Genomic DNA, 14,800 nt, shown 5'->3' on the forward strand with positions numbered 1-14,800 from the left:
GATTTCTTGCTGTTGTGAGGCGTGTTAAGTGATAAGGCAAAATAGGTGCTTGAAAGTTCAAAAAAAAAATTATGCTGGTACCGCGCACTGTGGGAATGGACATCAGCGAAGCATTCCGTGCTGGATGTTTTGATTAACAAAAATTAGCGGTGATGTTGATGGCTAAAGCTTAATTTTTTCAACGTTTAGTCTAACACGAGAGTGCTGAGCTGATGCTAAACCTTACCTTGCGGGCGCCACTGCTGTTTGTCTGCGTAGTACACAGAACAAACAGGGAGAGGTGTTTGCTTGAGGCGTTGTTGTGCGCCATATTTCATAACCTCTGAGAGGGTTGAACATATTAAATGTATCACATGGCACATCGCATGGCGGCAGAAGTATTAAACTTGAATTCGATTATCAGGATGTACGCGCCAAAATCACAATCGTATTAGGAGGCACGCCGTAGTGGCGGGCTCCGGATTAATTTTGACACCGTGATGTTCTGTAACGTGTCCCAAAATCTAAGTGCACTTGCGTTTCTTTATTTCGCCGCCGTTGAAATGCGGCTGCCTCACTCGAATCTGCGGCCTCTAGCAATGCCATAGCCGCAAAGCTAAGGCGGCAGGCACACAAGTGCTGATTTGACGGTCGACCGCTTCCGTAGTGTCGCCTGGACCCTGCGGTGCGCTTCAATTAATGGGGCTCTGGTTCTGCACGTACTGGGTAGTTCTTCCGCTTGACATGTTTGCATGGTGCTTTTTTTTTCAGAAATAGCAGCAATGTACTGTACCGTACCTTGAACTTAAGCTTATCCAGTTTCCCCGCAACCGCCATCGTATAGTGGTAGGGTTTGCTTGCCTTCTCACGTCGCCTCCCCCCTCCCCCCCTCCCTTGTATGGGGACTGCCTCTTCTCGATTCTCCCTAGAGTTCTAGCTACGTCCCCTGTAGACTCGCACCTTACTGTGAAGCAGAGCGCTGAAGTTTCTGCAATGCTTCTGAAGGCAGTCACAGATAACTACAGCTCTTGAGAATCTGAAGTGGCGACGGCCAGGGAGCTCCAGAGGGCATGAACCCCTGTCACATATATGGAGAACAGTGCGTGGTGTTCGAACATCACCGCAACAACGCCACCCCTCCCTTGTATGGGGACTGCCTCTTCTCGATTCTCCCTAGAGTTCTAGCTACGTCCCCTGTAGACTCGCACCTTACTGTGAAGCAGAGCGCTGACGTTTCTGCAATGCTTCTGAAGGCAGTCACAGATAACTACAGCTCTTGAGAATCTGAAGTGGCGACGGCCAGGGAGCTCCAGAGGGCATGAACCCCTGTCACATATATGGAGAACAGTGCGTGGTGTTCGAACATCACCGCAACAACGCCACCCCTTCAAATGCCTGGCTCTCCACCAAAGTCGCAGAGAGATCGATGTAGCGGAGGACTTCTGTTCCAAGGTTGCTGGTCAACCGCCATCGTTCGCTACACGTGATCCCCGTGATGTTCCAATCTCGCGGGATTCCCGTATGGACAATCTGTTTTCCATCGAGGAGTTGCAGGCGGCGTTGGCAGCGTGCAGACGTTCCTCATCGCCTGGGCCTGACGGGGTGACGCAGTCGATTTGACAGCGGAAGACTAGGTGCAATTTTAACAGTGACACCTCGACCATGGGTTATTACCGGAGACTTCAATGCGCATCATCCGCTATGGGGAAGCTTAAAGACGGACTGTCGAGGAAGACGTGTACTATCCTTCGCGTCGGACCATGAGCTCTGCTGCATAAATGATGGCAGGCCCACTTTTCTGCGGGGATTGACATACAGCAGCTGCCTGCACTTAACTTTTGTTTCAAATTGCCTCAGTGCCAGTGTGAAATGGTTCACGGACAACGAAACGCATGGTAGTGACCACGCTCCAACATATGTTAAAATCGACGGCATACGCAAGTCACACTCTACTACAGTTCTTCATCACATCGACTGGCCTAAATACACGTTGCTCATGGAGAAGAATTGCGAAGAGACCCAGGACTCTCTGCCTGGCAACATCGAGAAGCTAATTAACGCCGCTGCTCAAGAAGCCACGAGATGTTTTAAGCCTATTCCTAAATTTTCTGAATTCGAAGCAGAATTGGAGCGGCTTCGAGCAATCCGCCGTCGCGCGGAAAGAAGGTACAGGCGCACCAAGTCCATCTACAACCTAAGGGAGGCGAGACGCATACAGAAGAAGATCCAGCGTCGAATCAACTCCCTGCAGTCTCTAAGATAGAAAACCTTCCGTGATTCCCTTGATCCGCATAAACCCCTGTCACCTATATGGAGAACAGTGCGTGGTCTTGGAACATTACCGCAACAACGCCACCCCTTCAAATGCCTGGCTCTCCACCAAAGTCGCAGAGAGATCGACGTAGCGGAGGACATCTGTTTCAAGGTTGCTGGTCGACCGCCATCGTTCGCTACACGTGATCCCCGTGATGTTCCAATCTCGCGGGATTCTCGTATGGACAATCTGTTTTCCATCAAGGAGTTGCGGGCAGCGTTGGCAGCGTGCAGACGTTCCTCACCGCCTGGGCCTGACGGGGTGACATACGCAGCTCTTGGAAACCTCGGTCAAACAGCCCGGCATGCACTTCTAGACGTGTACAATAATTCATGGCGTGATGGAGAAGTTCCTGCTGCATGGAAGTCCAGCCGCCTTTTGCCTTTGCTCAAGCCAGGTAAATCACCTCTAGACGTGGCGTCTTATCGTCCCATTGCTCTGGCCAGTTGTCTAGAAAAGGTGATGGAGAGGATGGTCCTGACGCGTCTAGAGTGGTATCTAGAACACTACAAGTTATACCCTGACGCTATGGCAGGCTTTCGACACGGACGCTCTTCTCTAGACAACGTCATAGATCTTGTCTCGTCTGTTCAGCACGAAAAAAGCCTCAGGAGACTGGCAGCGGCGATGTTCCTGGATGTTAAAGGCGCATATGACAACGTAAGCCATCAAGCCATCCTGGACGCCTTGGGCGATGTTGGCCTAGGCTGCCTTGTTTTTCGATGGATATCCAGCTTCTTGAAGGACAGGTCATTCTTTGTGCAAACAGAGGATGGTGCGTCATCACAACGCAACACCTACCGAGGCATACCACAAGGCGGAATCTTGAGCCCCACTCTATTTAACCTGGTTCTCATCGACCTGGTTCATACCCTTCCGGAATCCGTCCATGTGTCGATCTATGCAGACGATATATGCATTTGGTCATCAGGAGCGACGCGTCACCAGGTGCGCGCCAGACTTCAAAAAGCGGCCACACTAACATCAGGTTATCTTCGAGCACGAGGTCTGGAGCTGTCCTGCGAGAAGTGCTCTATAGTCGCTTTCACGCGTAAAGCAATGGAACCATACGTTATCAGAATTAATGGACAGCCAATTGCCTACAAGAAGACGCACCGCTTTCTAGGAGTGATAATAGATCGAGACCTTTCCTGGAGTCTTCATGTCTCCTACCTAAAAAGGAAATTAGTCATGATTACCCACGTGCTCGGATTTCTTGCGGGAAAGTCATGGGGTGCGTCTGTGAGTGCGATGCTCCAACTCTATAATGCACTGTTCCTCGGTCTCCTGCGCTATAGCTTACCTGTACTGGGTGGGACCGGTAAGACCAACCTCCATTCCATCCAGTCTGTACAAGCTCAAGCTCTGCGAATTTGCCTTGGTCTTCCCAAATGTGCGTCCATGGCAGCAACAATAGCCATCGCGCATGACCACCCCATCAACACGTATCTACAAGTCGACACTTTAAGGATGCATATCAGGCACTTCACCCGACTTCCATCGCATCATCTCGCCTCCCTTCCTGCCGCTCGACCTCGTTCAGCGTTTAGCAAGATTATTGCCGCCAAGCATGGAACTTTACCGTCAAACTTCACGCCTGCAGCACGACCTTCTCAACCGCTGTGGTGCCTCCATCCGCTCCAGGCTCTTCTTGTTATTCCCGGTATCAAAAAGAAAACGGAGATGTCAACTTTCGCCCCCAAACAAACCGTGCTTTCAGTGCTACATGACAAGCACAGAGGACGCATCCACGGTTACACCGACGGTTCTGTCTCCTCTAATAGCTCAGCCGGTGCAGTGGTGATTCCCACAGAGTGTGTCACCCTCAAATTCAAGACATCTCACATGACATCATCGACGGCTGCAGAACTCGCAGCTATCCGTGCTGCTCTGGAGTTTATTGTTCACAAATCATCACATTCATGGTCCATCTTATGTGACTCAAAGGCAGCTCTTCAGTGTCTGATGTCCCCTTTCAACCATGGACCAGATGTGCAACTAGTCGCAGACATCCGACTACTCCATCATCACGCAATCAACAAGGGACACAACATCATCTACCAGTGGATACCGGGTCACTGCGGAATTTCAGGAAATGACAGTGCGGATGACGCTGCCCGGTCGGCTCATGATGGTGCCCAGATTATACCGATACCACTGTCGAGAACAGATGCAGCCACAAGTCTTCGCTCCCTCGCCCGCGAGCTTACACAGCATCTCTGGAACACCAGTGAATTCATGAACGCACGTCTCCACAGATTGGATCCACGTTTGCAACTCCGCCTACCACCAGGGTTGCCACGAGCGGAAGCAACACTTCTGTGCCGCCTGTGGCTCGGCGTGGCATTCACGAACTCCTATTCATTCCGCATTGGAATGGCCAACAGCCCTACTTGTGACACCTGCGGCTGCGAGGCGACGATTGAACACCTCCTTTGTGACTGTCCCCGTTACAAAGTGCCAAGAAAAGTGCTCGGACCGCTCTCGAAAAACTTCACAATCACCCCTTTACAGAGGAAAAAGCTCCAGGACGTTGGTCCAGACGTGCTTCGGCACTCAAGGCCTTAAGGGCTTTGCTGAAGTTTTTAAGGACATGCGAATTGTGCGACCGCCTTTGAATGTTGTAGCGCGTAGTTTCGCGTTACTGAGTGAATTTCATGGTTTTCATTTTTTTCCTCTTCTTCTTTCTCCTTTTATTCCCTTTACCCCTTTCCCCAGCACAGGGTAGCCAGCCGGTACTTACACTGGCTAACTCCCTGTCTTTCCTCTCCTTTGTCTCCTCCTTCTCCTCCTGCTCCTCGACGCAGTGGGGTGAAAACGAGTTTCTAGCATCGGCTTTCCTCTCGTGTATGCACACGCTGTGACGCCCCGACGCGATGTGCCTGACAGCAGCAGCCACAGCAGCAGTAGTGAAAAAGTAGAAGGAAGAGGCAAAGAAAGATTCGCTTTAAAACTGTGTTATCTATGTAGTAACGGTTCGTTTAAGGTGAGGCACGTGAGTGCAGCGAAATTCGGGTGTCCTGGGTTCTCTGAGCACGAAGGCGACACCAGCCGCAACAAAGTGCGAAGCTCTGTTCACGCGCCAGAAGAGCCGCTACCGCGCAAGTGACGCGCACCTGGCGCAGAACGCGTGCGCTCATTGGTGCAATGATTGGACAAGCGACTCTGCCCAGCGTGCTTGTGCTCTCGCGAAGAGTGCAAACGTGCTTTGATAAAAAAATGTGTGTGTGACTTCTAGGTCATGTGCCAGAACAGCAAGGGATAGGGAGCGGTACCCTAGTATTACGCAAGAAGAGAAGCAAGAACGTCTAGTTCGCAAATAGGGAGCCACTGTATACTGCTTCGCACCACGATATTACTTCTAAGCGAGTTTCGGCCGTAATTTGTTTTTCATTCCTGATCAGGTCATGGGCCGTAGCATGCCAGGCACGTCACTTAACTTCGCCAGGTATCATGAAATTATATATCTCGCTCTTTTCAAAATTCTGGTTCAAGAGCGCGTAACCTCACGCAAACCAAGCCTATCGTTTTCTGATATGCGGTAGCGTTTCTCATACACTGCAATACTTTTAATTTCGAAAAGTTCAGAAAATTAATTATTAGTTAGTTCATTAACACTACATTTATTTAATCGCAGAACAAACGTGTCACTGTTTTTCATTGGACATGCTATTTTCTCTATTGCCAGAAATAACGATGGCTAAGTTCCCTTCTTTTAATGGGGAGCGGGGTTTGGGGTCTGTGGGCATAAGCCCTCGAGCATTTTAGAGAGATGTTGTCTATTACGAACTCTTCCGGACTTTCTGGACCATGGCTGCTGTGTGCTGCTGCTGTCTCGCTAAATGGCTCGCACTTAAAATAAATCGATTACGTGCCCGACGGCGGGATCGAATCTCGATCCCTTATCAAAGCAGCGCGATGCTCTGATCATTAGGCAACAATCGCACGTATACTTATATCGTGCCAACGCTAACTACTCCTTTCAGTGCAGTGTCCAGCGTGAGTGCGTGGGGGTACGTGCCCGCGCACCAATTTCCTGTAAGCCAAAGACGCCGGAATGGAACGGGCAAACTTGTAACGTTTGATTGACCGCTTCACGAAAGCTTCACTTGCGATACATCTTTCGGATCTACGTAATTCTTTTTTTTCAGTGATTCTCCGGTTAATTCCTAGATTCACTGTCGGCGCCCGGTTAACTTTGACCGCCATCATGGTTGCCGTTCGCACCAAGGCGACAAACAATACGGGCAGAAGCAAACGTTCGGCATGCTTTGGCGACGTCTAGCAACGTCGTGTTCAGCCTGAACACCACCGCACTTTAAGCAGTGCCTGAGCTTGGGGAATTACTGTCGACATTCATTGTGAGGTGACTGTCGGCGGTAATGCGTTAGCATTGAATAAATATAGCAACACAACGTACTGCCACCGTCGGAAGGAGGTCTGTGTACTGCAGCGGGACGCCTGACTTTCGGGCTTCCCTAGGAAGACTACTAGTCACCTACCTAGTCGTCACACCTAGCTACCCAAGTTGGTATTAAAGACGTTCATTAAAGTGCGGCACTCGCCAGCTGGCGTATACCCGGTAACCCAAGTTAGCATCAAAGACGTTCATTAAAGTGCGGCACTCGCCAGCTGGCGTATACCCGGTAACCCAAGTTAGCATCAAAGAGGTTCATTGGAGGCTAGGACAGACCGAGCGGTGCATACCCAGTAATCCGAGTCAGCATGAAACGGTTTCTTTGGCGAATGATGCGTATACCCACTCCAGCACCTGAGTGATTCACGTCGGTGCGAAAAAGGTTCGTTGAAGAGTGGCAGGTTTGTACACATTGTCACCTACTCAGTGATCCAGGTTGGTCCTATAGTTGGTTTCGAACCCTGCTATCTCAGCATAGCAGCCCGATGCGCCACCCATTCAACCACTGACTGCCTTGTGACCAAGGCGGGGGGGAAAACGGTGTATACAAACAGATAGATAGATAGATAGATAGATAGATAGATAGATAGATAGATAGATAGATAGATAGATAGATAGATAGATAGATAGATAGATAGATAGATAGATAGATAGATAGATAGATAGATAGATAGATAGATAGATAGATAGATAGATAGATAGATAGATAGATAGATAGATAGATAGATAGATAGATAGATAGATAGATAGATAGATAGATAGATAGATAGATAGATAGATAGATAGATAGATAGATAGATAGATAGATAGATAGATAGATAGATAGATAGATAGATAGATAGATAGATAGATAGATAGATAGATAGATAGATAGATCGTGGAAAGTGCGTGAAGTACCCAAAGAGTGCTAACGCAATAAGAATGCGGGTTTCTCGTGTGAAGCCGGCCATGTCATTTGCGGTCAAAGAGTAAGCTGCACGGCAGGATACTTACCACGTCGTCACCCAGCATGTAGATAATATGTGGCCTTTGCGAAGCGCCGCTGTTGGTAGCTGCCAGTGGTTGCACAGTCACTCCGAACAGTAGCATGATGGCCCACTCAAGCACGAACCACGACATAAGGATCGGGGGTTTCCACTCGTTCATAGCACTGCCGCTCGAGCTGCGGTGATAGGGCAGAACATCATAATTGCCATCGGCATTGTGTAGAGCAGAGAAACACACACAGACAGATGAAACGTGTGGGCAGGCGAGGGCTAACTTCCAACAAAGATTTATTTTTAGCGACCTTGTGCTTATATTGAACAACGGTCCTATTCTACATGCGCAATCCACCTTCATAAGAATGACTCCGTATCTAGCAGGTACGCAGATGGGTTACCCGCACATGCAGAGACAAGTCGGCAAATCTTTTCTACCTTTATTATTTCACGTTAAGGTTGTCAGCGCTTCTGCTGACATAACTGCACTTAGCAAAAAGCGGTTCACTCCACAAGAACTGCAGTGAAATGGAACCCAAACAACGCGCACGACTTCCTTGACATTGTTTGCGTGTTCTTTTAGACGGTCATATGCGACGTCCGTCTGTCCTAAGTAGTGTTTACTACAAAAAAAGGGAATACAATAGATCACACTACTGGATCATGCCACGAAAGGAACTTTATGCTTTTTGTTGCACACACGCTACGTCGAGCAAGTCTTCCTCTGACTGCACAGTTTGCACGTCCAGGAATTCTGGGCATTCTGCTTCGGAACTTCACGGCAATGCACAAGCGTAACTGAATGGGAAAAAATATAAAAGCATTTCTTTGAGAATACCGGCCGAACATCAAAAAGTTTCAACTGACTACAACGAGAGGGTAGTCACTTCTCACAACATATGCATTTATGGCAGTTATAGTCAGAACATTGGAGGGGCGTTCAAGCAGTGTTTCGGTCAGGGATGGGCAGTGGAGCAAATAATTTCGCACCCTCCCGGCAGAGGGTACATAGACCTGAGGAGGCGCCAAATTTATACCGTAACGCGATTTATTATAGCTGACGTTGAAACGGTAACAGTAGAGCGATTGTTATGCGGTCGGTTTGCACGCGCAGCTTTCTGAGAGGCAGCCGAGGCGGCAGAGAGTGATTACGCGTCTGCAGGCCTTGAGCGTGCCTGTGTGTGGTTGTAAGCGCGTGTGCTTGTGTGTATGTGTGCGCGTGCTTGTGCCGCCGCATTTGTATTTGCATGCTCGAAAGTACGTGTATGCTTTTGTGAACATTCGCGGCATGTGTACAAGCCTGCATTTCCGTGTGCGTGTGCGTGCACTTTCGTACTTGCGGGTCATTCATGGGCGCGTGTGATTGTGTGCGTATGCGAACTTGTGTGTTCGTGTTGAAGCATGCATGCGTGCGGACAAATGTGTGCGCGTTTGTGTGCGCATGGATGTATGTGCGTGCTTATTGTGTGTGTACGTGCACGCGTGTGAGTGAGAGATGCAGTTCGTGTATGTGCGTGTGAGCGAACATTTTCCTGCTTACACATACTCTTTGAACCAAACGCAATGTGGAATTCATTTAAACCCATATTTATATCCACGAGACAAGAACGAATGAGATTGCATATATAGCATTATCTTTTTCTGGAAGCGAAACCGACAAAAAAACTAGCAACCCTTTCCCTATCGGAAAATGGGGTTAATCGAAGCTTCTCCTGCGTGCACCTGACCTTCGACCCGGTTAAGTAACCCACAGGTGCTGCATTGCTTCGGCCTCCCGGTCCCTCAACTCGGTATCTTATTCTCGTTGCTGTCGGACTGCCTGGCATCGGGCGGCTCTGATGGCTGGACCGGCACGCCGACGGCGAGCCCTTTCATGGGCGAGTTCTCGCCGCTGCTCGTCGAAGGCTGCCAGTTCCTCGGGGGAACGCTCAACGCGTGGCCACGCCATCCATTATTCGAGACTAAAATGAACGGAAACGAAACCGGCGCAGCGTGCGCGGAACCCTTTCGGGCGATTTACCTCCGCGGCGGAAGCAAAGCGGCTCTGATTGGTTGCGCGCGTGGCGTGCGCGCGCGTGAATGCAGCTGGATTTCTCGTTAATGGCTCACGTTCCGGTGCCGACGCAGCTAGCAACTCATCAAACCGCCCTTTCCCGCAGCTGCTCTGTTCTGGAAACAACTGGGCTTTCTTGTATGGCCACGACAATGCCACCGAAACTTGTTAACCAATACAAGATTCGTTTGAAAATAAAGCGCTTGTGACGCCAGTATTGCCGCCCTTGATCGGCACGGCCTCGTGAGAAGCTGCTAAGCAGTTCACCTTTGTCGTCTTGTTTTTCTCGGCGGCAGCGCAGTGTGTTAACGGCAATGACGCAATAAAGCTTCACCATCATTGAATCGTGTATCGTTTCTGTGGCAAAGCAAGCTTTAGGCAGCGCACGTTCACTGTTACATTGACATTTCAACTTTAAACGGCTTGCCGTCGGGAAAACGACGTGAATAAAAATCGTGAGTCGTCTGACCGCAAGGAACGTGCTCACGGAGCCGTACCTTTGCTGACAAATCACAAAAGGCTGGAACTGGCCAGGACGACGATCTTTTTTCGCGTCATTTGCGCTTTCAGAGAGCACTTGATTGCAAATATTTGTTGTTAGATCTTACCGGAGCTTTTTTATTAAACATACTGTGAGCGCAACACATGCCTGACTTTCAACTTCATCATCTCCACATATCATCACCCATTGTACATTTTCATCTGTATATATCATCACCAGCAGCAACGCTTGATCCTCGTGGTAGTAGCACGGGCTCGGCTGTAATAAAGCGGTCCCTTACAAGTGATGGACGGTGCTTTTCGTTTCCCAAGATATCTCGTACGTTGTCACGGGAGCTCCGCTCGGTTCGCCGCATAACACCGCCGGCCATGCTCGCTTCATCGAATCCAGGCACGTCCGAGGCCGCTGCTCCAGTGCAGCCTTCGCCTTCCGTCGTGACCACCAACAGCCGCCAGCGCGACCCCCAAGTCATCGCGGGTCTACGCTGGGATGACGTAGCGGATGGTAGAGCGGTCTACGGTCGAAACTGCTAATAATTGCTCACGGAGCAGAGCATTTAGTGTAGAAGAGGCACAGAAACAGCTGTACTGTCACGTCACCCAATTGCAGGCCGCGCAATTGACTATTCCTACGCAATTGTAAATACGACGCCCAGCCATACGTTACACAGCAACATCGTTTTGCGATGGCAGAGTCCAGGTGAGCGAGAGCGTGATTACGGAGATGAAGATGCGCTATTTTGCGCAGCAATAAAGGAACAAATGAATAAATGAATTATTAATTAATTAATTATTTAATTAATTAATTACGCAAAGGGAGCACCGAACATGCTGTGGAAGCACGTTTCAGCACATTGGGAAAAGGGGTGGCGGACATAAAGACAAAAAACAGAAGAGTCCTGGTGGCAGCGGGCGTTATTGAAACCGGTTGAGTTCCAGTGTAGATGTGTGATGTGGCGAGCAAACGAATGGAGTCGCCACCTAGCGTCCGCCCTCCGCATTGGTATAGGCACTCCCAGTTCATGGTAATAAACGCTTCCTAAATACCATTCTTGGCAAATACTTCGTCATCGAACATACCAGGTTGCGTGTTTCTTATCGGCCGTCACTGTCGATTACAGCTCCAATGTCGGGACAAAAGCTTACAACTTAGGGAAGAAGTCAGACTTTTGATTCTTGCCATTGTGAGAATATACTAGAAACATGGGTTCTGTGAAACGCTATTCTAAACAGAGAGTTTGGAATAGAGTTTTTCGCCTTCCATACTTTAAACGCTAGCAGCTCTTTAGTATGTTACGGTCCGCGTCCTTTCAGGACTGAGCTTACTGTACGAGAACGCCAACATAATAGGACGTTAGAAGACAGGGTGCTGTCTTGGGTCTCATGACGAATATAGGCAAGGCTACGCAATGCATTAGCAACTATCCTGTCGTTTCTAGGCCAACGCGTCTCGTTAGACCTATGCAGGCTGGAATCTGAACGTCGGGCGGTCAACGCTTTGCTCCGGGAGCTCCGTATTAGCCGCTTTGATGGCAGACTGCGCTAGGAGGAAAATGTCCTGGAGACTTGTCCTAAGTACTAATAGATGCTCAAGGCCAGAAAGACCAACAGCGCTCCACGGAAACGACTGAACATTGCATACAGAGTCTTGCGACCGTTAGCGGTCATTCCTTTAAAGTCTTTCCACTCTGTCTATCCCTTCGTTGTTCTTCTGATCTATTTTTTTCACTTATATTTCCCTCTTCTTTCCTGTAGTTGGTATCAGCGTGCAAAGGAGGAACTTTAACGAATCTTTTGGAAGTGGACGAACTTTTAAATATGCTAAGGATATTCTTGTTGAATTTCTATTTTCTGCCGTCCGGTGAAACCTCAATAATCAGCAATTCTTTTTTTTTCTTTTAAGACGTCTTGCTAATATCCAAGTTTCTCTATTTTGCAATCTATTAGAGGGAGAAATTCGGTTAATAATTATAAAATATTGTGTTAGAAGAGTAAAACCAACCGGAACAAATGCCAGTGGTTCATTTACCCGTATTCGCTCAATGAAAATGTAGCACGCCTTCACTGTCACGTTGAAGTGTTGGTGAAGAACAGAGACAATTCCCCAATTGTGAGTCGCGAATATAACTCCACATTTCTCGCCACTTGTGGCCTCAAAAAGAAGTAACGCTCAAAGCACAACGATAGCGGCACGCACTGTCGCCCGTCGTCGGAATCTGATCTGCAGGTCAAGGAGTCGCATAGTCAGGCATAAGGCATCGTAAATTGTACCGCAATCGCTGGCGCTCGCGCTTGATCGGGAATGTACACAACTATTCGCTTCACACGCTGTCTGAGTAAATAACGCCCTGTCGCTGCAAAAAATGCGACGACGTTCTACAAATTTCTTATACCTGCAAGTACGTCTTGCGCCAAACGATAACTTTGTAACATGGGTTAAACGTTGAAGAATTGTCACCAGGAAAAAATTAATTATGGGTGTTTACGTGCACCAGAAGCTGGAAGCAATTGAGCACGGCGGCGGTCAGACCTGTGACGCAGCAGAGGGTGCTATGAATCTCTGGATCCCGACAGGCCGCCATTGGAGTCTGAACCTGGCATCGTTTCACGCTATAACATTATCTAGTGAGGCGAGTCCAGCAGTGCTATTGCAGGAATTATCGGACATTAAATGGGATATAATAGGGCTCAGTGAGGTTAGAAGGACAAATGAAGCATATACAGTGATAAAAAGCGGGCACGTCCTGTGCTACCGGGGCTTAGCGGAGAGACGAGAACTGGGAGTCAGATTCCTGATTAATAAATATATAGCTGGTAATATACTGGAATTATATAGCATTAACGAGATGGTGGCAGGTCTTTTTGTGAAACGTAATAAGTGGTACAAATTGAAGGTCGTACAGGTCTACGCGCCTACATCCATTGATGATGACCAGCAAGTCGAAAGGTTCTATAAAGACGTGGAATCGGCGAAGGGTAAAGTCAAAACAAAATACACTATACTGAGGGGCGACTTCAATGCCAGGGTAGGCAAGAAGCAGGCTGGAGACAACTCAGTGGGGGAATATGGCATGGGTTCTAGGAATAGCAGGGCAGAGTTATTAGTAGAGTTAGCAGAACGGAATAATTTGCGGATAAGGAATACCTTCTTCCACAAGCGGGATAACCGAAAGTGGACGTGGAGAAGCCCAAATGGCGAGACTAGAAATGAAGTAGACTTCATACTCAGCGCTAACCCTGGCATCATACAAGATGTAGACGTGCTCGGCAAGGTGCGCTGCAGTGACTATAGGATGGTAACTGGTAAGATCTCGAATTAGCCTAGACTTGAGGAGGAAACGGAAGAAACTGGTACATAAGAAGCCGATGAATAAGTTAGCGGTAAGAGGAAAAATAGAGGAATTCCGGATCAAGGTACAGAACCGCTATTCGGCTTTAACTCAGGAAGAGGATTTGAGTGTTGAAGCAATGAACGTCAATCTTATCGGCATCATTAAGTAGTGTGCAATGAAAGTCGATGGTTACTTCTTTAGGCAGGATACCGGTAAGCTATCGCATAAGACGAAAGATCTGTTTAAGAAACGCCAATGTATGAAACCCTCTAACCCACAGCTAGAATAGAAGTGGCAACTTTCCAAATAAATCAACAGGCGTAAGATATCTGACATAAGGAAGTACAATATGGATAGAATTGCGCATGCTCTCAGGAATGGAGGAAGCCTAAAAGCAGTGAAGAAGAAACTAGGAATAGGCAAGAATCAGATGTATGCTTTTTTTTTTTTATTGCGATAAATGCGTATATGTGTATTATATGTGTGCTGTGAGGCCTGTGTTGTGTATGAACTGAAGCAGTGTTTTGTGGAATCTGTTGTCATGTATGCAGCGGTCATAGCTGGTTGTCACACTGTAGCTGAGGCCGGCTTGCAGTAGGAGACGCGAGCGTTCCGATTTTAAACCAGTACATGTCCATATTAGGTGGTATGCATCTGCTTCCATCACAGGAACGGAGCAGTATGGACACGTAGCACCCAGTGGTAAATGCGACCAGTTCCACCTTGAGATAACAGCCGGTGTAAGGGCCACCCCGGCCCGAAGCCTCCTAAGCACAACTTCCTCCGCCCTACTAAGTTTGTAAACAGGGATGAAGTGCCTCAGACAGGCTGGCCAACGTTTCGATAGGAGGACCTATCTTCGTCAAAGGCGGCCTCGTCATCCTCGGCGTGTTAGTTTTAAAGGGTTAGTGCAGTGACGTCACGTGCGGGTGTTGTCGCTGGCGGCTGGTTTTAAAGAGAGAGTTTACAAGAGGAAACAAGCGCTGTCGTCCGACGTCTGTGAGCTTCATTCTCAAGATGAGGGGACAAGAGCGTCAGAGTGGGCACGCGGGGCGAGAAGAATAGAAGCAGAAAAAAGGAAAAAAAGAAAAAAAAAAGGGGTGGGGATGGGGAAAGCCAGGGCGGCACCAAGACAGACAAAAAAGAGGGGGAGTGAAAGAAAAAGAAGGAGAAAAGTGAAATCTAAGAAATACGGGGGCTTGGGAGCGTGTTGGGGATGCGAAA

At 48.5% G+C, this 14,800-nt stretch overlaps 1 protein-coding gene across 1 annotated transcript in view; it reads right to left on the reverse strand.

Moving 5' to 3' along the window:
- The window catches only part of LOC126517910 (arylsulfatase B-like), a 307,571-nt gene that overhangs the window by 273,351 nt on the left and 19,420 nt on the right, over nucleotides 1–14,800 (reverse strand). The window contains exon 2 of the mRNA XM_050167739.3: nucleotides 7,704–7,872. Within this exon, the coding sequence (XP_050023696.2) occupies nucleotides 7,704–7,856 (153 nt within the window). The 5' untranslated portion in view covers nucleotides 7,857–7,872. The remainder of the gene's footprint in view (nucleotides 1–7,703; nucleotides 7,873–14,800) is intronic.

Source organism: Dermacentor andersoni, chromosome 11, assembly GCF_023375885.2.
Source record: "Dermacentor andersoni chromosome 11, qqDerAnde1_hic_scaffold, whole genome shotgun sequence".
Lineage (NCBI taxonomy): Eukaryota > Metazoa > Arthropoda > Arachnida > Ixodida > Ixodidae > Dermacentor > Dermacentor andersoni.